The 22,959-nt window shown below is 48.8% G+C and overlaps 1 protein-coding gene across 1 annotated transcript in view; it reads left to right on the top strand.

Annotated features, from left to right (window-relative positions):
* The first annotated feature begins 3 nt into the window (after positions 1-3).
* The window catches only part of P2rx3 (purinergic receptor P2X 3), a 36,073-nt gene continuing 13,117 nt past the window's right edge, over positions 4-22,959 (top strand). Inside the window, exons 1-9 of the mRNA XM_006989655.4 lie at positions 4-213; positions 1,638-2,254; positions 10,304-10,439; positions 10,822-10,893; positions 11,089-11,152; positions 11,698-11,791; positions 12,036-12,113; positions 12,793-12,934; positions 13,435-13,571. Of these exons, the coding sequence (XP_006989717.2) occupies positions 2,136-2,254; positions 10,304-10,439; positions 10,822-10,893; positions 11,089-11,152; positions 11,698-11,791; positions 12,036-12,113; positions 12,793-12,934; positions 13,435-13,571 (842 nt within the window). The 5' untranslated portion in view covers positions 4-213; positions 1,638-2,135. The remainder of the gene's footprint in view (positions 214-1,637; positions 2,255-10,303; positions 10,440-10,821; positions 10,894-11,088; positions 11,153-11,697; positions 11,792-12,035; positions 12,114-12,792; positions 12,935-13,434; positions 13,572-22,959) is intronic.

Here is a 22,959-nt window from a genome sequence, read left to right as displayed (position 1 = left end):
CTAGAAAGACAGCAGCCGGGAGGACCAACGGGACCGTCGCCTAGAGCGTCGGTACCCCCAGGCACCCTAGGCTGCCAAAGCGAGGGTCTTGCTGTGGAACCCCACGCGGCTGAATTCCTAACTAGGAAATGGGAGCGCTCCTTAGAAAGTTACAAGCCGCTCTTCAAAGCGTAGATTCCGAAGAGAAATTATGCCGTTTTGTCAGGCTGTCAGGTTTGTTTGTGTGTTGGAATCGTTCATGTCCCTCCCTCCTGTAAAATAGTCTGGGAAGGAGGTCTGTCGAGCAAGTAAAATACAGAGCTGTGGCCAGAATTGACGCCCCCACTAAGCTGCAAAGGGAATGCGGGTGTCGGTGACTGCCTGCTTACCCGCTGTACCCCGGCAAGTGGATCGGATCCTTTCTGCAATGAGTTCACCCTTCCACCCCCAACACCATCCCATCCATATCCCTAATTTGTGGGTTCTCGGGAAGAGCCTGGCAGATGGCCGCATTAAGTTCAAGTGCTGGTGTCAGATTTACCTTTGAGCTAGAACTTACTTGAAACCACATCAGCCTGAGTTGGCAGAACCCGGATGGCCTCACATAGCACGGGGGTGCATCTTGCAAAATCTGAAGCCGGGTCTGAAAGAGATGCTTGAGTTTATCTCGCCCTGTAAAATGGGGGTTTTACAGACGAGAAAAGTGAGAGCCACGGAAGATTTGCCCAGGGTGTCAGTGCATTGTCATCAAAGCTGGAGCCTAGAACTCAGATTCCTTAACATCAGCCTTTTATCATAATCACGAGAATCCAACTTTTAAAGTAATTGCTAGCATGTGCATAAAGGCAGGATGTTTAAACTCCTGGTTTTCCTGACAGTCGTCGCACTGACTTGCTAATTTGGTCCTGGGATATGAGATAGTCGAAATGCATTCTTGCCATCTAGAATTTGTGACTTTAACCACTGGGTTAAATACTGATAAATTGCTAGCCTTATTCAGCTAAGTCAAATGGCTTAAGACATGTAATGAGAACCTATTGGGTTGTTTTTTTTTTTTGTGTGTGTGTGTGTGTGTGTGTGTGTTTTGTTTGTTTGTTTTGTTTTTGAGACAGGGTTTCTCTATGTAGCTTTGCGCCTTTCCTGGAACTCACTTGGTAGCCCAGGCTGGCCTTGAACTCACAGAGATCCGCCTGGCTCTGCCTCCCGAGTGCTGGGATTAAAGGTGTGTGCCACCACCGCCCGACGAGAACCTATTGTTAATGCAGCACTTTACTAAGATTTGAGGAAACTATTGAAGATTGTTAAAACAGCCCCAGCCTTTCAAGAGCACATTCCCTAACAAAAGATTCGAATAACCTGGGGATAAAAAGGAAAATTCGACAATGTCTGTGCAACCAGAAGAGTTTCAACCACTGCTGCCAACTGGAGTTAGAAATAAATGACTTTCCACTTTGCAGCGGTACAAATCTGTAATCACAACACTGGAGACTGAGGCAGGAGGATTGTCAGTTTGAAACATAACAACACAGCAAGTGAGACCAGTTAGGGAACATAATGAGATTCTGGAGGGCAGAGAGGGGGTGGGGGAATGGTAGGAAATATGTGACTCGTCCTCCCAGGAGACCCAAGAACCCTTTCTCCCCCATTTGCGCTATTAGGTAGAAGTCGTCAGACACACAGGATTGGAGTTCTTGGCTCAGGCAGACCGGCTAACTCAGGAATGGACCCTTACAAGGGGCTTTGGAGACAGACTCCGGAGCAGCTGGTGAGCTGTGGGAGAGACACCGCATAAGAGAACAGAATAGAAACAGTAGACAGAGAGCAGATAAAACATGAGTCCCAGAGGGCCCGAGCCAGCTGCATCCCAGGCAATCTGGAGCCCGGAATTGGAGACCCCACCCCTGCCGTGACATCACAGGGGTGTGGAGTGAAGACGAATAAAAAGGTGGTCCGCCGCCCAGGCCCTAGACCGTTGGCAGCCAGAGTGTCAAGAGGAGAGAGAGAGAGGCGAGGCACTGACTGCAGTTGCCTGGCTTACAGGAACTAGCTCTATTCCTCAAGTCCCACTAAGCGGCCCACTCCGGGCCTTGATCTCTTTCTCCCTGAGGTCGTCTCCTTGGGCTGCCCTTCTGAGTGGCTGTGAGCACTTTCTCAGTATGAACTGTATATCAGACTTCTTCACCTACGAGACTACCAAGTCAGTGGTTGTGAAGAGCTGGACCATTGGGATCATCAACCGAGCCGTCCAGCTGCTGATTATCTCCTACTTTGTGGGGTGAGTCCTTCAGGTCCCGGGACAGGAGGGCTACCTGATGTCCTTCCCTCCCTCTCCCGAGACTGCTCTGCAGCTTCCAGGGCTTCCCTTCTGGGAAGCACTTTGATCTGTGAGAGCCATGTCCTGGGGACTCGTCTCTGCCACTCCCATCCAGTCCTGTCTTCAGGTGGATGATTTTACCCAGTAACTCTTCCAGGGCTGGACAATGATTCTAGACACATGCTCCAAGGATAGGTGCATTCCCTGGGCAGGAGAGGACCCATATGGTCCTTCCCAAACTAAAAAAAAAGGGGGGGGAAGACCCCTCCCCACACTTTCCCATTCCCCTCAATGGAGTCTTTGGAGTCTCAGATACAGGAGCACAGGAAGGAGGTACTGAAACTAGGGAGACGGACTGATGTTGTGTGGAAGAAGAACCAGCTGGGGAGAAAAGAGGAGTGAGTGCTGGGCTTAATATAGAGTTAGGAATTCCTTCCTGCCATGGGCTAGATGGGGAGAGGTTAGAAAGGCAAGAAGAGACCCTTGCTCGTGGAGAGTAGAACAAAGGGAGGAGCTGCCCCTCCAGGTAGAGAGAGGCACGGGCACAGATACATTCGCAGAGTGGCCAAAGAGAAAAGTACCTTCTCCGCCTTAGTGTGGGGCTCTCCAACCAAGAATGCAGAAATAACACTCATTGTTAAAAAAGCGTAAATTCATTCCTCTAACACACACACACACACACACACACACACACACACACACACACACACGGACTTGAGCAAATAATGGCTGGGAGGAAAACACAGGTCTGTCCTTCTTGTGGTCATTTCTACACACTGGTCGGCACCAGGAAATGCAGGCAGAAACCTCAAGGGTTTTCTTTCCTGGCTTTCGGGTCTGTGGTCGCTTGCTGTTCCTTGAGACAATGAGTCTGTTTATGAAAGACAGCAAGCCACTGACTAGGTCATGAGTTAATTCAGGCAAATCGAAGAATATATCCTGTGTGCATGTGGGCTGGAGCTGAAAGGTTGGAGTAATGTGGAGAGGTGGGGTGTGTGGAGAGATGGGCAGATGTGGTTTTTTAAAGTGATTTTTGTTTCATGGGTTTGATGAAAGCCAGTAAACTTGGGTATTCCAGTGTATAACAAAGCCATATAGCCTTGTGAGGACATCAGAAGGAATACAAGCTATGGAATAGGATTAAATGGCCTTGAAACTACTTCCCATTGTTGTTTTGTGAGAGATGTTTAGAAATGTTCCATATTCCTGTCTCCAAAGTATGGCTCAAAACTGGTTCCTTTTTGCTTGGCTAGTTTGTTTGGTTTTGGTTTTTTAAGACAGAGTCCTATGTATCCCAAACTGGCCTTGAACTTACTACATAGGTGAAGATGACCTTGAATTCTTAATTCTCCTAGTGCTGGAATTATAAGTGTGGGCCAGCACATCCAGTTTATATGGGCAGGTTGAACACAAGGCTTTGTGCATAGTACGTCATTACTCTACCAGCTGAGCTACATCCTCAGCCTCAGTTAGTTCTTAAGCCTTCTATGTTCACATATATATTCAGGGCCTTAATTGTTGATAGTCACGGGATGGCATGTTGGTCCAAATGAGTGCAGAAGCTTTTTCAGCACATTCCTAACCTGGCCTGGCTCTCCTGGCTCCAGGCAGGACATTGATAGCAGACAGAGACAGCCGTCTCCTGGACTAGCCCCTTAGCCCTGCACTGCCCTTGGCTGCCCCTCATCAGAATCCGATTGAATCCTTCAGTGCTGGGGGCTTGAGTCCAGCTTGCTCAGGGGACCATGAGAGAGGCTCTTTGGCGTCTCCATACGCAACCCCATCCATCTACCAGCCTGACAGCTCCCCGTGGAACAGTGCCTTGCAGTTACATCAGCACACTCGGCAGCCCAGCCCCCTGGCCCAAGCTGTTTATAGGCGCCTAAACACCACATGACTTCATGAACCCATTGTGATTAATTTAGCAAAAGCGCATCAAGCATCTCTCTTCATGCCAGGCATTGTGCACTGAAGGTAGAGCCATGGACAGGAGCAGACGGGGTCTTCATCCTGTAAGCATCACCCCCTGTGAATGTGGCAAGATGTGGGTATTAATCCAGAGATTTCCCCACAAACAAATGCAAAGTTTTAACAGTGTCTACAATCCGAGCAACACCAAAAGGGCTGCCCCTGTAGAGGCCCTTGGCTTCACCTGGAAACTGAGGGGGAGTTTTCTAGAAATGGCATGTTCAACCTAGGTTCTGAAGGATGGGTAGAAGCAACCAGGTGAACAGAAGGATGGAAGAAGTCCCAAGGCAGAGGACCCACCTCTGTGAAAAGATCTCGGTCTATGGGAGGAAGAAAAGTTTATGGGAGTCGAGGCTAGAGTGTAGAAAGGCTCCTGGGAGCACGGAGACCAGAGCTAGCATGCCCCGGGCCCCTTCGTTTTCACAGGAGAGTGAAGAATGGCAGGGACGTTACTGACACTCTCCAGCCCACGCATGTGGCTGAGACTGAGGAAGACTGCTGTGGTGAGGTCTGAGCTGCCCGGGTGTGCAGGGACTGAAAGGAGTAGAAGTGGGTGTGGGGGAGCCTAAAGGAGAGAGAGGGCACTTCGAAGACGCGATAGAACTGGGAAGGGTTTCCATTTTTTATATATTTTATTGTATTCGTTCTGTGCGGTAGTGGAGCACGGACGTGTGTAGAGGTCAGAGAACGACGGAGCCGGGGGGAGGGGGAATCCGTTCTCTCCTTCCACCGTGTGAGCTCCAGCGATAAAATCCAGGTCCTCAGACGTGACAGCAAGTGCCTTCACGCCCTGAGCCAGCTTGCCCCCGTCCCTTTAAAGGATGTACAGTGACTACTGTGGCACTTAACCAGGGAGACAGGACACACAGCTTTACCTAGGAAGTGTGGAACATGAACTAAGCATTCACCTTATACACTCAGAGCAACACTTCCCTAATCATCTGGTTGTTGTTGACACCTGTTGTGGCTGACACCACTTCACCCAGATTCCTTCACCCACCCTAGGTGTGCCCGGGGCTGGAGATACCATGCTTTTGACTCCCAGGTGGCACCCAGGGCTCCTTGCCAGCACACTGGGTGACATGCTGGGAGCACCAGTTGGAATCCCTCATCCTCTAGGTACCAAGGAGAGTGACACCCATTGTTTGCCTGCTTTCTCCCTACACCACAGCCTCAGATGAAGGGACCGCACAGTGTGACATCCCTGCTTTGACACCGCTGTGAGACAGGCCTGTGAGTCTCAGTTCCCAAGATCTAGGAAATGGGTATAAGAGTAGCTCCTGTCGGGGAGTTCTGGGTCGAGAGATGACACAAGCCGAGTGCCTCTCCCCAGACGGTGACTCAGTAGTATTAAGTTAAATGTGGTGAGGATTATCGTTCCTGGACTGCCTGCTGTGCCTCCCCCTTCCCCTCTGCCCAGCTCACACCTTCCTAAAAAGACCCCTCTCCTCTGACACACAGCTGTGCACATTTCACACCTACTCCCTGGCCTCCTCCTCCTCCCTGACTCCCTGGGGTAGCCGGGAGGGTGCTGGGATGCTGCTTGGGCCTCTTTCCTGCACATCCCACCTGCCAAGGAGCTGCCACCGCCTTCCGCTCTATAAATAATAAACCAGAAAATGCAAGGGGAAAAAAAAAAAAAAAGAAGTCGGAGCAGCAGAGTAAATGCCAAGAATCAGAGGCTCAGGCCTGCAGCATCTCCTAAGCCCTGGCCTCTAGAGACAGCCTCAGCCCCTCTGTTCTGGAAATGAAGCAACCCTTCACCTCCCATTGCTAGCTACCCTGATGACGTGCTCAGCCCCATGGGGCCACTGAAATTCTTCCATTTGTTAACTCAGAGAGAATTCTAATGTGGTCTCCTCTCCCTACTGGGCATACAAGGAGTCTTGAAGAGGAGGAGGAAAAGACTGGTTAATTGTTTCTCCATCCCAAGCCCCTTCCTCCTAAGACCTTCCTGAGTTAAGGGATGCTTTTCTGTCAGTGAAGCAGGGGTCTGACCTTGAGATAGAGCTCCGGGCCCTACAGTGGTGTGGCTGGGAGTGGTCCAGAGCAGACTGCCTTTTGGAACCCACGTCCCAGCTATGTGACTTTGGGCAAGTCAGCTTTTGTCTTGTTTCCCCAATTGTGGCACAATGTTCATGACACAGCTGTCTCACCAAGGCTTTACGGACTGGGTCAGTGTCCATAGTGTCTGGGCCTTGGTGTGTGATACGACACTCTGAATGCTCTTTGCACCCACAAATGTGCCCTGACTTTAAGGACAGGGTACTGGCCTCAAAGAACCATTTCCTTAGCTCACCATCATCACTGTCACGTCAGTCCTGTGACAAGGCACCCTGGAGTTCCAGAAGTCTGTTTGGACTGTGGCTTACTCCGTGATGAGCGTTCAGCAGCAGCCACCATCTTAGCTGAATTAGAGAGTCAGGCCCCCAGACCTCATTCCCCATCATTCCAGAGGGCATAAGGCCATGAGCTAATGGTGCTCTTTCAGATAACTTCCTTGGATTCTGTAACAAGATGCTGCCTCCATCTCTGTTGGAACATAACATGGTGAATGGGACCTTAATGAAATTCCTCCCCTTCACAGGGAAAACTCTTGCAAGCGTGGTAAAGCAAACAGCGCTGCAGATTTCTATAAAGGCGTGGTGGTGCTCAGAAGAGCATTTTACAAACATGTGGATAATGCTTAATGGTGCATTAATCAACTTGCCGGCCGCTACAAGGCAGCCGCAGTAAAGCAGGTAACAGGTTCAGAGCCACTCGGCAGAGATGCGACTCCACCCTCTTTCTCTCCTGCGAGAAAGCATTCGGAATCCAAGAGGATGATGCTACCAAAAGAAGCAGACAAATATAAGAGATAGTTGTGCTAATTAGTTTAATAGACTCATTCTGTAAGGTATACATGCCCCAAAACATTCACATTATGCCCCATAGATACAATGATGGCTTGCCTTGCATTTAAAGTGAAAACAGAGTGGCTGGGAAGATGGCTGAATGGGTAAAGTGCTTGCCTTGCAAGCACAAGGACCTAGATTCAGCCCCAGAACTTGTGTGGGAAAGCCCTGGCACTGTTGGACGTGCTTCTAATACCAGTGCTGGAGAAACAGAGACAGGCGGAACTCTGGGGTTTGTTGGCCAGTCAAGCCAGCTTAGTTGGTGAGTGCCAGGTAAAAGTGAGAGACCTTGTCTCAGGTAGATAGATGACGGATGGATGAATGGATGGATGGATGGATGGATGGATGGATGGATGGATGAGAGACCCTGTCATAGATAGATAGATAGATAGATAGATAGATAGATAGATAGATAGATAATAGATAGATAGATAGATAGATAGATAGATAGATAGATAGATAGATAGATGAGAGATGGAAAATAGACAGACAGATAGATGAGAGACCCTGTCATAGATAGATGGATGGATGGATAGATAGATGAACAGACAGACAGACACATGAGAGACCCTATCACAGATAGATAAATGACAGATAGATAGATAGATAGATAGATAGATAGATAGATAGATAGATAGGAAGGAGACCCGGTCATAGATAGATAGATGGATAGATAGGTAGAGAGATAGAGAGATGATAAACCAGTAAGAGAGCCTTTATGTAAAGCTACCTTCCACCAAGCCTGAAAACCTGAGTTTGGTCTCCAAGTCCCACAGAACAAAAGAAGAGAACTGGCTTCCACAAGTTGCCCTCTGACCTCCTCATGTATACCACGGCATACACATACCCACTCCCACAAAAGTAATTCAAAAGTAGATAGCTTCTGAGGAATTACATACACACATACACACACACACACACACACACACACAGAGAGAGAGAGAGAGAGAGAGAGAGAGAGAGAGAGAGGGAGAGAGAGAGAGAGAGAGAGAGAGAGAGAGAGAGGTTTAAAAGTTATGGGGATGGTACTGAACCACTCACTGAACAAAGCCCTCACAAAGATCAGCCTGTGCTTGCTGTAAAAAAGACTGAGTCTGTCCTGCAAGTGACTCTACTTCCCTTAGTGGTCTGAAAGCAACTTCCTTCTGATCTTCTAACAGTATAAGGACCTCAAAGGTCATACAGTTCAACCTCCACCCCTAAAAACATCTCCTCAGCATACACAAAACATGGAAAAGCAAGCTCCCCAGTTTTCGCAGCCATGTGGTGTCCATCACCTTCTGAAGCAGCCGTTCACGGCCAACTCAATGACAGGAGTTCCTGGGCTGGACACCCGCTGCCTCCTTTCAAATGCCTCATGCCTGCCCGACCCAAGTACTGCCTCTGCAGCTGCCCTGCCAGGGTTGCCCACAGCAAGGTATGCTCTGAGCTAAACTGTCCCAAACGCCTCCTGTCATCTTCCGGTGCCATTTCCCAACCTTCAGGAAAGGCAGAAAAAGATGTTAACCCAGCCTTTCCAAAGTATGCTGTTCGAGTCTGCCAGCTGCCACAAGTTCTCTCTCCCAAACTGGCTTCTGTGGTCAAGTAGGATGAGCGAGCTGAGGAGTGTATCTCAGTGGTAGAGTGCCTGCCTGGCCCTTGTGAGGCCCTAGGTTCCGTCCTTAGTACTGCAATATCATAGCCACAGTAGTGGTAATGATAACAATAAGGTTAACAAAATTTGTTGTATAGAGTGTGCATCTTTTCCCAAACCTATCTGATAGGTTTTTCTCACCTACAGAATAAAGACAGTAATTGCATTGACCTTCCAGTGTGCCACCAGGCCCAAATGTCAGGCTGGGACAAGTAATAGAGACTGATTGTCTTAAGCCCTGAGGTCTGTGGTGACTTCTTCACACGGGGAGGCAGGCCTTCACAGATGAGCAGAGCTGGCAGTCTGAGGCCTTCCTGCTGCCAGGGAGGCCTGGGAGAGGCTGCCAAGCAGGTGGGAATGGAAGAAAGGGGTTCCTGCCTCATCCCCTGGGTCTCATAATGACTTCAAACTATGGGGAGACAGGTAATGACCACTAGGTGGAAGCACAATGCAAGGAATAAGATTAGCACCCTCATTTCCTCAACAGTATTCGCCTCCCAGGCAGAGGCACAACCACTGTCCATACCCCCCTTCCTCCTAATTTCCCAGCTGACCCTTGGCCAGATGAAGACTATCAAGTAGACTGCTCCATGGACTTTCCCTCAGTTTCTTAAATGTCTGCATTTATGCACAACTATGCATAAAGCTTGGTCTGCACAGGGTCTGCAGCCTGGGACCTTCTTCTGTCTCTTCTCTCTCTAGAGGGGGGACCTTATTATCAGTAATAGTTTTGGCCATGCATATGGCTAACAAGGGGGTGGAAATTCCTCTTAGGAGTTAAAAATAACTCCAGGTTTTTTTATGTGTAAATCACAAGTAGGCTGAGACTGTAGCTCAATATTGATAGAGCACTTTCCTAGCGTTCTAGAGTTCCCGGTGCAATCTTTTAAAAAACAATGCCAGCATGGCAGTGCACACTGGTAGCCCAGTGCTGGCAGGTGCAGACGGTGGATAGAGGGCACACTGGCCAGCCAGTCACTGAGTACCAGATTCGGTGAGACCTCGTTTCAAAAAAGATAAGGTAGACAGTGATAGAGGTGATGTTGGAATGTCTATCTCAGTATCAACTTCTCATGCCAGGCATGGTGGTGCAGGTCTTCAATTTCTAGCGCTGGGGAGGCAGAAACAGGTGCATCTCTGTGAGTTCAAGGCCAGCTTGGTCTACAAAAAATGAGCTGTAGTCCAGCCAGGGCTACACAGAAAGACTCTATTTCAGAAAGAAAAACACTAATATCAACTTCTGGCCTCCAAACACATACACACATCTATACACCCCATGGCAGTGCTGGAATAGTAAGACTTTCCATAGGAAGGCAATTAGAAAAAGGGCTGCTTCCTGGAGGTGGTTATGAAGACTCACTGCACTAACCCAGGACTCATCCTGGTTCCTACCCCCAACACCTGTGCCTCCCAAGCACCCCCAAATGACTCTAATGTTGGCGGGAAGGAGACCTTTCCCAGCCCCCGTCTGGTGACCCTGCGGACTCCTTCTCTATCCCTGCTCTCCTGCCGCAGGTGGGTTTTCCTGCACGAGAAGGCCTACCAAGTGCGGGACACCGCCATCGAGTCTTCGGTAGTAACAAAGGTGAAAGGCTTCGGACGCTATGCCAACAGAGTCATGGACGTGTCCGATTATGTGACCCCACCCCAGGTATGGTGCCCTACCCTAGGGACATGTGCATGCCCACGTCTGGGGAGAGTGGGGACAGAGGGGCAGGCATCCTGAGCCAGCGGCTCCGGTACTGTTGGGGGAACAAGAACCCGCCCTCCAAAGTGCAGAACTGGACATGAAGAAGCTGGACTTCCCCAGCACCCGACCCTGTCGCGCCTGTGCTTCTGTGGAGAACAATACAGAAAGAGAGCAAGAGGGGCCGTGGTTAGAAGAAGTTGGTTTGCCAGCTGTGCCCCTTGTTAGCCCTGCCGCCTTGGCCAAAGCCCAGGCAGACTGGGGCTTCCTGCTCCTGCAGAGCAGAAATCACTTCCTGCCCTGCAGATTGGGATGGGGCTCTTTTCGTCTCCCCTTTCCTCCCAAGGGTACCTCTGTCTTTGTCATCATCACCAAGATGATCGTTACTGAAAATCAAATGCAAGGATTCTGTCCCGAGGTGAGTGGAACGGGTCAAGGCAGCGCACGGCCGGGAGCGGGGCAGGTGGTGTGAACAGAGGCCCACCGGCTAGCCTTGGAGCTGTGACTGGACCTGCCACCCACCAGAAGCCACCGCTCCGGGAACTCGTGGGAGGCAATGGGACCAGGGCCGAGGGAGGGTCCCTCACACACCTGTGACCCTGTCCCCCCACAGAACGAGGAGAAGTACCGCTGTGTGTCCGACAGCCAGTGTGGGCCTGAGCGCTTCCCGGGTGGGGGTGAGTGCTGCCCTTTCCTCTACCCAACTCCAAGCCTTCATGGGACTCTAAAAGGCAGTGAATTCTCCATGGGGATAGCCCGTTTCAGGAAAGGGGTCCACCCCATTCTACGGAATTCTGCCAGTGTTACAAGAGGGTTTGCTGGGTGCCAGAAGCAGACAGGGCTGTGGAGGTGCATGGCTCCTGCCCCAAGCGTTCAGTCTGGGTATTGCAGTGGTAGGGTGGGGTAGGAAGTGGTATTGGGGAAACACAAAGGGGAGCCCCAAGGGAGGGAACGAGGATGGTTCTAAGAGATGGCTCCAAAGCCCTCCTGGAGGTAACCTGAAGATGAGGAAGATCTGGTCAGATGGAGGGAGCTTCCTGCAGGGCGTTCTAGGCAGAAGGGATAGCTCAGACGAAGAGGCCAGGAAGAAGAGTTCTGGGCTGTTCAGGACACGCGCAGCAGATTGGCTTGCCTCGCTCACCTGCCAAGGGCCCTGGTGAAGAGGGGGATGGGAGTGGCAAGGGGGCAGGATGCCACCTGGTCATGCGGCTCCACCCTCCAGGGATCCTCACGGGCCGCTGTGTGAACTACAGCTCTGTTCGCCGGACCTGTGAGATCCAGGGCTGGTGCCCCACCGAAGTGGACACCGTGGAGATGTAAGACTCGGAGCATCCCCAGGCATATGAAGGGTTTTGTGTGTCTCCAGCTGATGGTATCTCAGGGTGTCATCCCCCTTGCCCTGCCTCTGCCTCTCACCCTTGCTCCCATAGGCCCTTGGTTCATAAGATGTCTCCTTTCAAGAGCTACCCCCCCACACACACACACAAAAAAAAAATATTGCTGAGAAAAGCCCCCTATCTCCCCTCTTCTGGAGAGCTGAGTCGCCATCCTCACCCACAGGCCTATCATGATGGAAGCTGAGAACTTCACCATTTTCATCAAGAATAGCATCCGTTTCCCTCTCTTCAACTTTGAGAAGTGAGTCCTCAATTCCTCCCTCGTTCAGTCTGCCTTAGAGGTCCCCCACTGTCTCCCCATCTCCTCATCTCCCTGGAGATCCTATCCCAAATGTCACGTAGCCCATGTCTCTGCCAGTTTCCCCGCTTTGGAACTCTGAACCCACACAGGAGTTCTGCCTGGAGCTGGGAAAAGACACCATAAGCTGGCTGTGGACGCCGAGGCCTCCCGCAGTTGGAGTCTGAAGTGTCTGTCACTTTATTTCTTCCCACCTACAGCCCTCAATTGGAGCTTGTTGTTTTGGGTTTGGTTTGGTTTGGTTTTTGTCTTAGTTTGCCCTCACTACATTGACTAGTACGTTCGACAACTACCTAGTGGTAATCAGCCATGTGCAAAGCACCCTGCCAGGCACTATGGAGATACACAGAGCAATTAGAGAGACTCTGCTCACCAGGAGCCCAGCCTGGTAGTTTGGAGACACTGGCCGGACATTCATCCCCCTTATCATTCGATGGAACATGATGAGGGTTACAAAGCCATGCAGGGAAAGAGGGTGGGTAGATGGGGAGTGACGGAGAAATGGTGCAAGTAGATGTCCCCACCTGGGTGTGGAGGGCCGCAAGCATCCAGAAGACTGGAGGAAACTTAGGCATCGCTGTCTTTAATTCTGGGCCTCATCTCTCTCCTCTTTCCTTCCCAGGGGAAACCTCCTGCCCAACTTGACAGCCAAGGACATAAAGACCTGCCGCTTCCACCCTGAAAGGGCCCCATTTTGCCCTATCTTGAGGGTAGGGGATGTGGTTAAGTTCGCTGGGCAAGATTTTGCCAAGCTGGCCCGCACGGTAAGAACCTGTCTCTTCTCCATGACCCCCTTACCTACCTGGAAAGCTCAGCCCTCCCATAGATTTCAGGGACAGCCACTGGCATGCTGGGCAGGAGCCACAGCAAGACAGTGCCACCTGGTGGAAACATCCAGACATGCAGATCCCTGAATCCATTCCTATCCTGAATCCCATCCATCTCTCCCCCCAGAGATCTGGCCTCTACTTACTTCCTCAAGCCTCAGTTTCCCATTCCTGTCATCCCATTTCACCTCAGAAGAGGCCTTTGGTCTCTTAAAAGTGCCACAACACAGGAAAGTGGTCTGCAGCAGGTCTCTCTCCCGTGTTGTGTCTCAGGGACTTGGAGGCTCCAGGCTCTTCCCCAAGGACACCCCCTCCCTACCAGTGACCTTCTTTCCTCCCTGTCGCCTCCCACGTAGAGAAGGGAAAGAAATCACTCATCACAAATCCTCAGCCCTGACTGAGCACAGAGGAGAGCTCATATCTGGCCCTTTCTTCAGGGTGGAGTTCTGGGCATTAAGATCGGCTGGGTGTGCGATCTGGACAAGGCCTGGGACCAGTGTATCCCCAAATATTCCTTCACTCGGCTGGATGGAGTTTCTGAGAAGAGCAGCGTCTCCCCTGGCTACAACTTCAGGTAAACCTTGCTGTCTGAGCAGGGCCAGAGGCCACAGGCAGCTCCAGAGACATTCATCTCAAGCAAAAATGCACATTTGGAAGGGGTTCAGTCAAGCTTGGGGAGGACTTCCTGACAGTTAGCCGTCCCTGACTGGTGAATTGTGCTATGAGGTATGGATTCCTGTCATTAATAGGGGTCCGGGGGTTGGGGATTTAGCTCAAGCAAACACAAGGCCCTGGGTTTGGTCCTCAGCTCTGGGGGGGGGGGGGGGGGAGTGGTCCGACCACCTTGGATCTGCTGAGGACAGTAGTTACACCAGATGGCCAAGGTCTCCTGGAGTACTCGATTCTGTAATTCCTTGCCTGTTTTTAGCTCTGTTCCTGCAGCTATAATGTGCCTCATTCATGTCCAACTAGCCCCCTTCCCTGCCCTGTGCCTGAATTTTCTAAGATTCTTATTCCCACAAAGCAAGCACAATATCTGGCATTGTTTCTTTTTCCAAAATGGTAAATTGACATTTCTTTCTAAAACCAGGAAATCCCATGGTTCACAGTCAGCAACTATAATGATCGCTGGTTCTTTCATGCTTTTCTGGGGGAAAAAAAATGGTTTTTACAACATCATCTCATTGATATTCCAAATAGCTTTGAGGCTTAAAGGATTTCTACTTTGGGGAGTTTTTCCACTCGGCAAAAGGGAAAGAGGAGAGGCAGAGGGTGATGAGCTGGGGCCTGGAATGAGTCCTTAACCCCTTCCTGGTCATGGCCCTGTCTGTGAAAAGCTGGTAGCGTTGGTAGTGTGCTTATTCATCGAGGGGCCCACTGGCCAGTGTGCAGAGTGCTTTGGCTTTCAGGTTTGTTCTCTCTCTCTCTCTCTCTCTCTCTCTCTCTCTCTCTCTCTCTCTCTCTCTCTCTCTCTCTCTCTCTCGTGCGTGTATGCACATGTGTACTTACAAAGGTCAGAGAACAAGCTGCGTTTATTCTTTGCTTTGTCTGAGGCAGGATCGTGCACGTCAGGATAGCTGGTCTGTGCACTTGTGGTGACTTTCCTGACTTGGCTTCCGGGATTACCAACCCCTGTGCCACTGCATCTGACTTTTACATGTGTTCTGGGGATCTGAACTCAGGTCTCAGGCCTACACACTGAGCACTTTTGCCAAATGAGCTATCTCCCCGGTCCTTCCCTTCATTTCTGAAAATCCCCCAACTCCCAGAAGGACGCTGATTAAGTCCACAATGTTATATGCTAAAAAAGGCGAAGAAAACTAAAAGGGCAATGATGGGGGCAAAATACAGAGAAGAGTACATTTGTCCCACATCTGAAGAATGGTCGCTCAAGCTTCCCTTTGGTGTAGTAGTCTCCAGTGTGGTGCTACATGATGTGTGTATTTTAGTTATTCTCTTTGCTCCTGTGAAAACATTCCAGAAGAAAGCAGTTTTGGTACAGTTTAAGGGTACAGTCCATCATGACGGGGAATCATGGCAACATGAGCATTAGGTGGCTAGTCACATGGCATCCTCGATCAAAGAACAGGGAGAGATGCTCCACCCACTTTCCGCTCATTTGAGACTCCAGCCTGTGGGATTGTGCCACCACATCCGGGGTGGGTCTTCCCACCTAAATTAAACACTCCCTCACACAGGGCTAGAAGTTTGTCTCCTAGGTAAATCTAAGTTCTGCCAAGTTGATAATCAAGATTAACTATCACAAGGCTTCGTTTTATCAGCTTGACAACCAAGCACATCATTTTTAAATCAAAGCATTCCATCCCTGATCCCTAAAATTTTGTGTTCATTTTGTAATGCAAAATACATCTAGTTCATCTCTAAAAGTCTCCAGTATCTCAACAGTTCCAAAAATTCAGAAGTGTAAATACATTCTCTTGTGAGATTTGAGAAATCTCTTATCTGTGAGCGCCTATAAAAGTCAAGCCTACAAGTCATATACTTCTTGTATACAATATCATGAAGAAAACATTCTCATTCCAAAAAAGGAAGATTGAGAAGAAAGAAAGCAAGACTCAGCCAAGGTACAACTGGATCACAGCAGGGCAAACACCAAATCCTGTACTTCCATGTCCGGCTTCTGAGGCTCTTAACGGCATCATGTGAGCGGCAACTCCCTTGGGTAGCTGCAGTCCTCTGGTTCTTGTGCCTACTGTACGCATAGACTCTCTCTTGGGCCAGCTCCACTTCACGCCTGCAGTTCTTCTTGGAAAACATTCCATTACTAGCATCTCCAGTATTCTGGGGTCTTCATTGCAAGTCGGCTTCACCTTCTCGGCTTCATGCCATGCCTCTTAATGCCTCCTCACAGGGAGTCTGACCTCACCCAACTACATACTGCCTGGCTTCAATGCCCACTCTGGGACTCCTTCATTCTTGTATCCTCCATGCCTGCAAAGCAGTGCCTCGTGGGAAATGCTGCCAGATCAAGATGTAGCATAACCCCCTCAGACAACAGTTATCGCAACCTTTGTGTGTCTTTGAGGCCGACCCTGGGAAAACACTTTCCTATGTGGCCACTGGGGGCAAAGAATGCCTGTCCTCTGGTTCTGGTGCTAGCATCCTTAATGTAGGCTTTCTCTTTTTCAAATGAATTTGCATTTTCACAAGTGGGAGCTTTCTGTGAGTGAGGCCTTGCCCTGAGGGTACCTTTCCTATTGTCCTAGAGTGCCAGTTCCCTTGAATGACGTTGATTTCTTCAACAACTCCAGCTGCTTTCTCTACATCCACTTTAAACTCTCGTATACTCCTTTCTCACCGTACTACACACTTCATGTGTTCTGCTGTCCTTGCTGCTCTTTCCCGCTGTAGACCTGCCAAAGAGTGGCCCGTCACTCTCTTCTGTGTCATTCTAGGGCTTCTCTAGTCTGGAGTCCAAACTCCAGCCAACTAGTTCCAAAGGCCTGCAAACCCACGTGATTGTGTTTATCACAGCAGTAACCCTGCTCCCGGTACCAATTTTTTTTGCATTAATTACTTTTCTAACTTCTGTGATGCAATGTCCAACAAAAGCAATTGAGGAAGGAAAGATTTGCTTTGGCTCATGGTTAGAGGACATAATCCTTAGTGACAAGAAGGCGTGGCAGCAGGAGTGTGAGGGGACAGGGCACTGTTGCATCCTCAGTCAGGAAGCAGAGAGAGGTGAATGCTGGTTCCACTTCCTTTCTCCTTTGTACTTGGTGGGTACTCCAGCCTATGGAATGGTACTGCCTACTTCCAGGGTTGGTCTTCACCCGTCAGTGAAATCTCTTTGGAAGAGTCCTCAAAGGCATGCCCATAAGTGGGTATCCTGGGTGTTTTAAGTTAAATCAAGTTGACATTAAAGATTAACCATAATAATCCACTTTCTTTTTCACCTTACTTTGCAACTTTAAAAAATAATGGCCCGTCCCATTAAGCTTTACATTTGATAGTTTAAAATATATATATGTATGTTCTCTGGAAAGAAGAATTTTTAAAAATTGAAATTGCTTTCATAATCAACTCCAGAGTTTAAAAAACCATAGGAAACAACACATATTTTAAAGTAGGTTAAAAATACTGTTTGGCTCACTGGAAGAAATTGGCATATTTATTCAGTCAGTTCATCACACTGAGATCAATACAAAGGATATTTGTATGGTAGCTTAAAAATAGTAATATATTTTAATAAAATTCTCAATCTAAAGTACAAGTTTTCATACTAGAACTCCCCTTGGGCCATTAGAAAGTCTTCAGTCCTCCAAATGACTCATTTGACAGAAATGCTTGTGAAGACCATGTCTTCTATGAAGACCCCAACTATGGGTATCATACAGTTTAGAATAGTGCCTTTCATTTGAGGAAGAACTTCTTGAGAGTTCTATATCTCCTGTTGATTATGCAGTGACTGTGCCCTATCTAGGCGCAATAGGACTGGAGATACACTTGGTTCAAAATAAGCTTTGGTTGAGGGTATGAATGTAGCTCAGTTGGTAGAGTGTGTGCCTAACATGCAAGAAGCGTGGGTCCCAGCCCCAGCTCAAGAAACCACGCAAAACCTAAAACCAGGAATGGTGGCACTTGCTTGTAACCTCAGCACTCAGGAGGTAGAAACAGGAGGGTCAGTTCACAGTCATCCTTGACTACATGGGGAGTTCAAGGTCAGTCTGGGCTGTCTGAGCTCCTGTCTCAAATAAATTAGCTTAGATTGTTGGTTTGGACAAGACTGGAAAGAGGACCTCCAAGGACTCTTCCAGTGTCATATTCAGGATCTAGGGGAGCCACCTGAGAGGTATCAGCTCCTCTGAGGAGCCTGAATAACTTACTCTTGTAATAGAGCCAGAAGTACAAGGCAGGCAAAACTGCCCTGTCGGACCCTGGGTAATGTTCTCAGAGAGCCCAAAGAAAACTGCCATCGGGAGACAGATGACATCCGTGCCAAGCAGGGCACTGCCTAAGTTCTGTCACATCTCTCCACCTGGCCCCCACCACCCTCTCATACAGCAGTAGATATACAGACACTCCAGGCCAAACTGATGGTGTGGTGGGGAGGCCACAAAATCATCTTTCTGAATGCTCGGATAAGAGAAGAGGGCACACACCGTGGTTTCTGTGACATGGTGATTTCATGCTGTTGTTTAAATCTCACAAAGCTACCTAGCGGTAGGACTGACCCTCATCACCCCATGTGCGTAACATTCTGTGTTTTGTCTGTTCCGCACCCATTCTAGAAGGTCAGTGCTACAATCCTTCCACTGTCTTGACGAGAAAAGGCAGGCTCATTGAGTTCACTCTGCCACTGCCACACATCTAGTACATGCAGGTGCTGGATGTGAATAAATTTTCTTGAATGATATCTACCGCAACCAGGAAAGCTAGGGACATTCACGCTTGTTAATTTTCAGTAACGCGTGCATAGGTGATTGATCCTTTCCACCCTGCTGAAAAACAAAGAACCCGAGTTCCTGGGGTATGAAAATACTAGCAGATGCCAGCGGCACAATCCACAGCCTGGCCTCTTGCCTCCCAGAGAAGTTCATGTGTCTCTCCCTCCAACGGAAGCCAGATTTCTCACCACTCTTTTGTTGCCATTGGCTCTGGAGAGAGCGGAATTATTCAGACAAGATTGGCCTTGCTTTAAGCCGCACATCTGATACCCAGGGGCAGCTAGAGACCTGCGCTTCCATCACTAATTACTTCTCCAGCTCATTTCTATGCCCCCACCTCCCTGCTTTCTGCAGCTCTTTGCCTGCAGAATCATTGATTTTGAAATTGTCTAGGTGTTAAAGATCCCGTGGGCACATCTAGACAAAGTTGTCCCTTTCCAGAGAGGAAACAGACGCTCTGAAGGGGAAGTAATTTGTCTAAGATCATGAGAGCATCTTAGTGTAGCCTTAGAGGTCACTCTGTCCAAGCTCCTGGCATCTGTTTTCCTAAAACACAACCCCAAACAAAAGGTTACTTCATAAGGTGGCCTCTTGGTCATGAGTCAGGTCCAGTTACTGGAAAGGTGGCCTCAGGATGCATCTCTCTTCAATTCTCACCTAATGGACTTGGTTCTCTCCATTTACATTAATTTTTGTGTGATCCCTAAAGGCTTTTGTTCTTCCCCACCTGCAGCTTGGTTGAGAGACTATTTTGGTTTTACATGTAGGTTTGTCTATTCTGTATAGTTAGATATTCTAAAGCTCTCTCAACTTACTGTTTTGTTTTATTTTTTTTTAAGCTTTTTTCTAAGCATATTGAGAGTGCAGTTGCTAAGGTTGTCTGGATTTGTGGTGGACAAAGTTTAGCCATATCTAAAAATAAGACCTAGCAGCTCAACAATATACAGATAAAAGACAATCCCCCTTCACTCCCCCAGAGGCAGGAGGTGGCATCCTGTAGCTTAGACACAGGACTCGGGTGGGATCTTGCAGCCCAGGTATGCCCTCCGTTCACCTCAGTTCAGGACAGTTCAGTACAGGATTTTAAAGTGGGCTAATTGTTGTACGTGAGTATGTGAGCATGGTGAGTTTGTGAGAGCATACATGTGTTTGTTAGTGATTAAATGTTTTAGGCCAAGTGAGAACAAGTCTGTGTGTGTGTGTGTGTGTGCATGTGTGAGCATTGGTGATTTAACGACAGATTTATAACATCATATCTATCGGGGGCTCAGCAGGAACCAAATGACAGACTTTAATTGAGTAATTGGAGGAGAGCTTAATAAAGGGGCTGCTTTGAAAGTGTGGGCAGGGTGCAGGGAAATCACAGGGCCTGTGGAAAGGGGCTAGAGCTCCAGAGGCATGGGCATGTGAGGAGAGGGAAGCCCCACCAGCAGCCAGAACAGAGAGGCAAAGCAGCCCACCAAGGCAGGGAGAAGCTTGGACCAGGGGACACATGTGAGATCCAGTCCAAGTCCCTCTGCTGCCTTGCGGAGGTCTCCAAACCCTTTATGCCCCCAATGGAAGTATGAAACATTGCCCAGTAAAAAGGCGTGTACTCGCAGACACAAGCAATTTTTCAGGAGGTTTGTGTTTTGTTCTTAGAGGCCATTTTATCTACAAATAGAAGTTTTCTTAAATGATGCTTTTTTAGGCTAGGGATGTAGCTCAGTGGTAGGGTACTTTCCTAGCATGTACAAGGCCCTGGGTTCAGTCCCTAGCATGCCTCCAAAAGATATTTGTCTTCAAATATAAGACCTACACAGAGTGGTAACATAGGCTCCTTTTCTTCATACAGTCCTGCTCCCTCACAGGAGTTAGCATCCTAGATGGCCAGGTGGGGGGAGGGGTGTTTTCAGTCAGTTATATATTTATACATACACAACCTAAAATTCCATGTCTTTGAAGACCTCAAAAACTCACTTCTGGTCCTCATCTGGAGAGATGGCTTAGTGGTTAAGAGAACTTGCTATTCTTCGAAAGGACCTGGGTTCAATTCCCACCATCCATGTGGTAGTTCACAACTATCTGTAACTCCAGTTCCAGGGGATCTGGTACCCTCACACAGACATACATGCAGGCAAAACCCCAATCAGGGTATGTGTGTGTGTGTGTGAAATCTTTTATTTAAAAAAAAAAAAAAAAAAGCCCTTAGCATTGAATCTGTGAGGCCCTTTCACACCTATACCTGTGCTTTGACCTCATTCACAAACCACCACACCTTTCCACCGAGAAAGGTTTTGAAACTTGCCAGAAATGACCCGACTTCATCAAGGCTCAGAGCCGGAGACCTGGTTTGTATTCGTTTCTTCTAGCATACTTCCAACCATTATGTGACTCGCATAAGAGATTTACCCTGTGCTGACTGCTGGGGTTGGGGGTGGGGAACAAGCACTTTTAATGACGTCTGCTTTCTCAGTTCCCTTCTGAGAGTTCCTAAGACAGCATTGCTACTAAAAGGCAACGCAGTTTTGGATTTCCTCTCTCCGTGTCTGGGACCAAAAAAACCCAAACCACTTGTTCATCTGCTAGCTATTCCTCGTGTGCTCGTGTGCTAGGTGTTTCCAGCAGGCGTCCCATGTTGGAAATGCACCACCGACAGCAGCTTTCATGAAGCTCAGGATTTGGCCTGGTTCCCCTTCCATAGCACAGCATGCAGATCCCCAAGCTCCCAGGCCAACTGACAGACAGAGCTGAAGTGGGCCCTGGCTTTCATCATTCCCTCTGCAATCTGGACTCCCCCTCCTCTTCTCAAAAGCCACAGAGGATGTGTTTTCAAGGCAGCCACTTCCACAGAAAACCGTAATTGGGAAGGCCTCTTCCATGAGGTGTGCTTGCATGTCCCCATGGTCCTTTTCCTTCTTCACCTTTCTGTGATGTCCGTGGGAGAGGGGACCATTGGTCCAGGTGCGTATAGCCCTTTTTAACACCCATGTCCGTCTGGCAGCACAGAAATCAATGTTATTAATAGAAAAAATAGGATCTCAAACTTGTTGAGTGCTGACCAAGGAGCCAAGGGCGTTATCTCTTCACCTCTGAGAAACTCTGGGCCTCGGGGGTCTCATTTACCTGGACAAGGCCACATACCTTATCTAGAACCAAAGAAGGCATTCAAAGGCTGTCAGCCTGGCCCCGCAGCCTACACTTGTAGCTACAAGTAAGCTAGTAGGACCAGTAAGGTTGTCCCCCACCCTCTGCTTCCCCCGGTGGCCCGGGCTGGGCTGCAGCTCATTATGCAAGCCAGGCTAGCTTCTAACTCACACTCACCCTCCTACTCTCCCGATGCCGGGATGACAGGTGTGTACCGCCACAGCCAGCTAGTGATATGTTTTTAAAAACCAACAGCAGACAACTTTTTAAACGGCTGCTTTTGCAGTTGATCAGGTCCACAGACTCTAAATAAATAAACCTGGCTTTGGGCCTGTCTCTCAGGGGAGGAGTCCCAGCAGGCTCTGAGGATGTGGCCCCCATCCCAGATGCAAAGAGACTGCCAGGCGATATTTTCCTATCGGTACAGAATCAACTGTAAAAGTGTGTTTCAGCTGGCAAAATTACTTCCCAGCAGGCAAAGCTTTGCTGAGAACGGCACCTCCTTCACAGAGAAACCCAAATCCCAGGCCTGGATTTTCCCTCCCAAGTCAGCCCAGATCCTGCACGTTTGTTGCTGTTTTTTTCCTGCTGGTTTAACAGTTTGGGTCCTGGTTTACGAAGGAGTTTCCACTACTCTATGGGAGGACAAATCATTTCTAAACAGATATGAGTGCTTCCAAGGGATTTGTACACCGTGATAAAAAAAAAAAAAAAAACCCTTCTCCATTCAGCAAACATTACTGAATGTCAGCTCAGCATGGGGAAGCCCTTGCAATGGTTGGCACTACTTAAAGCTAAATTTGGCTGCATGTTTCCTTGCACAGGAGCATTCAGGCAGGCCCCAAGAGGGGAAACTCTCATGGATAATGAGGGGATGGCTTTGAAGGTCTCTTTCAGCTTCTGGTTCTGTCACATGCTGAGCTTCATGGCTGACGGAGAGTGGAATGAGGCCAGTTCCTGTGATCAAGAGAATGATGAACCTAAACCCCAATAACAAAGCTGTTTATACATAAAAATGCAGGCAGCCCTCCTTAACTGTGGGTTCCGCATCTGTGGACGCTACCAAACATAGATGAAAGATACTTGAGGAAGCGATTGTACCTGCCCCAAAGAAGGGCAGGCTTTGTTTCCTTCTTATGCCCTAAACAATACAGCATGGCCACCACTTGACAGAAGATACACTTCGTCAGGCATTATAAGTTACCTAGGGAGGATCTAACACATGCAGGGCAATGTGCATAGTTTATAGACAAACACTGTGCCGTTTTATATAAGGTCTACAGGGCTCCTGGAATCAACCTCCTGGGACTGCTGAAGGGTGACTAAGAATAATAATTAAGATGAAGCTGGGAATGGAACTCAGCTGTAGACTGTTTGCTTAGTGTACACAAAGCCCTGATGCCCAACACAGAATAAAACCAGACATGG

This window comes from Peromyscus maniculatus, chromosome 4 (assembly GCF_049852395.1).
Source record: "Peromyscus maniculatus bairdii isolate BWxNUB_F1_BW_parent chromosome 4, HU_Pman_BW_mat_3.1, whole genome shotgun sequence".
In the NCBI taxonomy this organism is placed as follows: domain Eukaryota; kingdom Metazoa; phylum Chordata; class Mammalia; order Rodentia; family Cricetidae; genus Peromyscus; species Peromyscus maniculatus.
The sequence above is the reverse complement of the archived record's forward strand: the minus strand, read 5'-3'. Positions and strand labels throughout refer to the sequence as shown.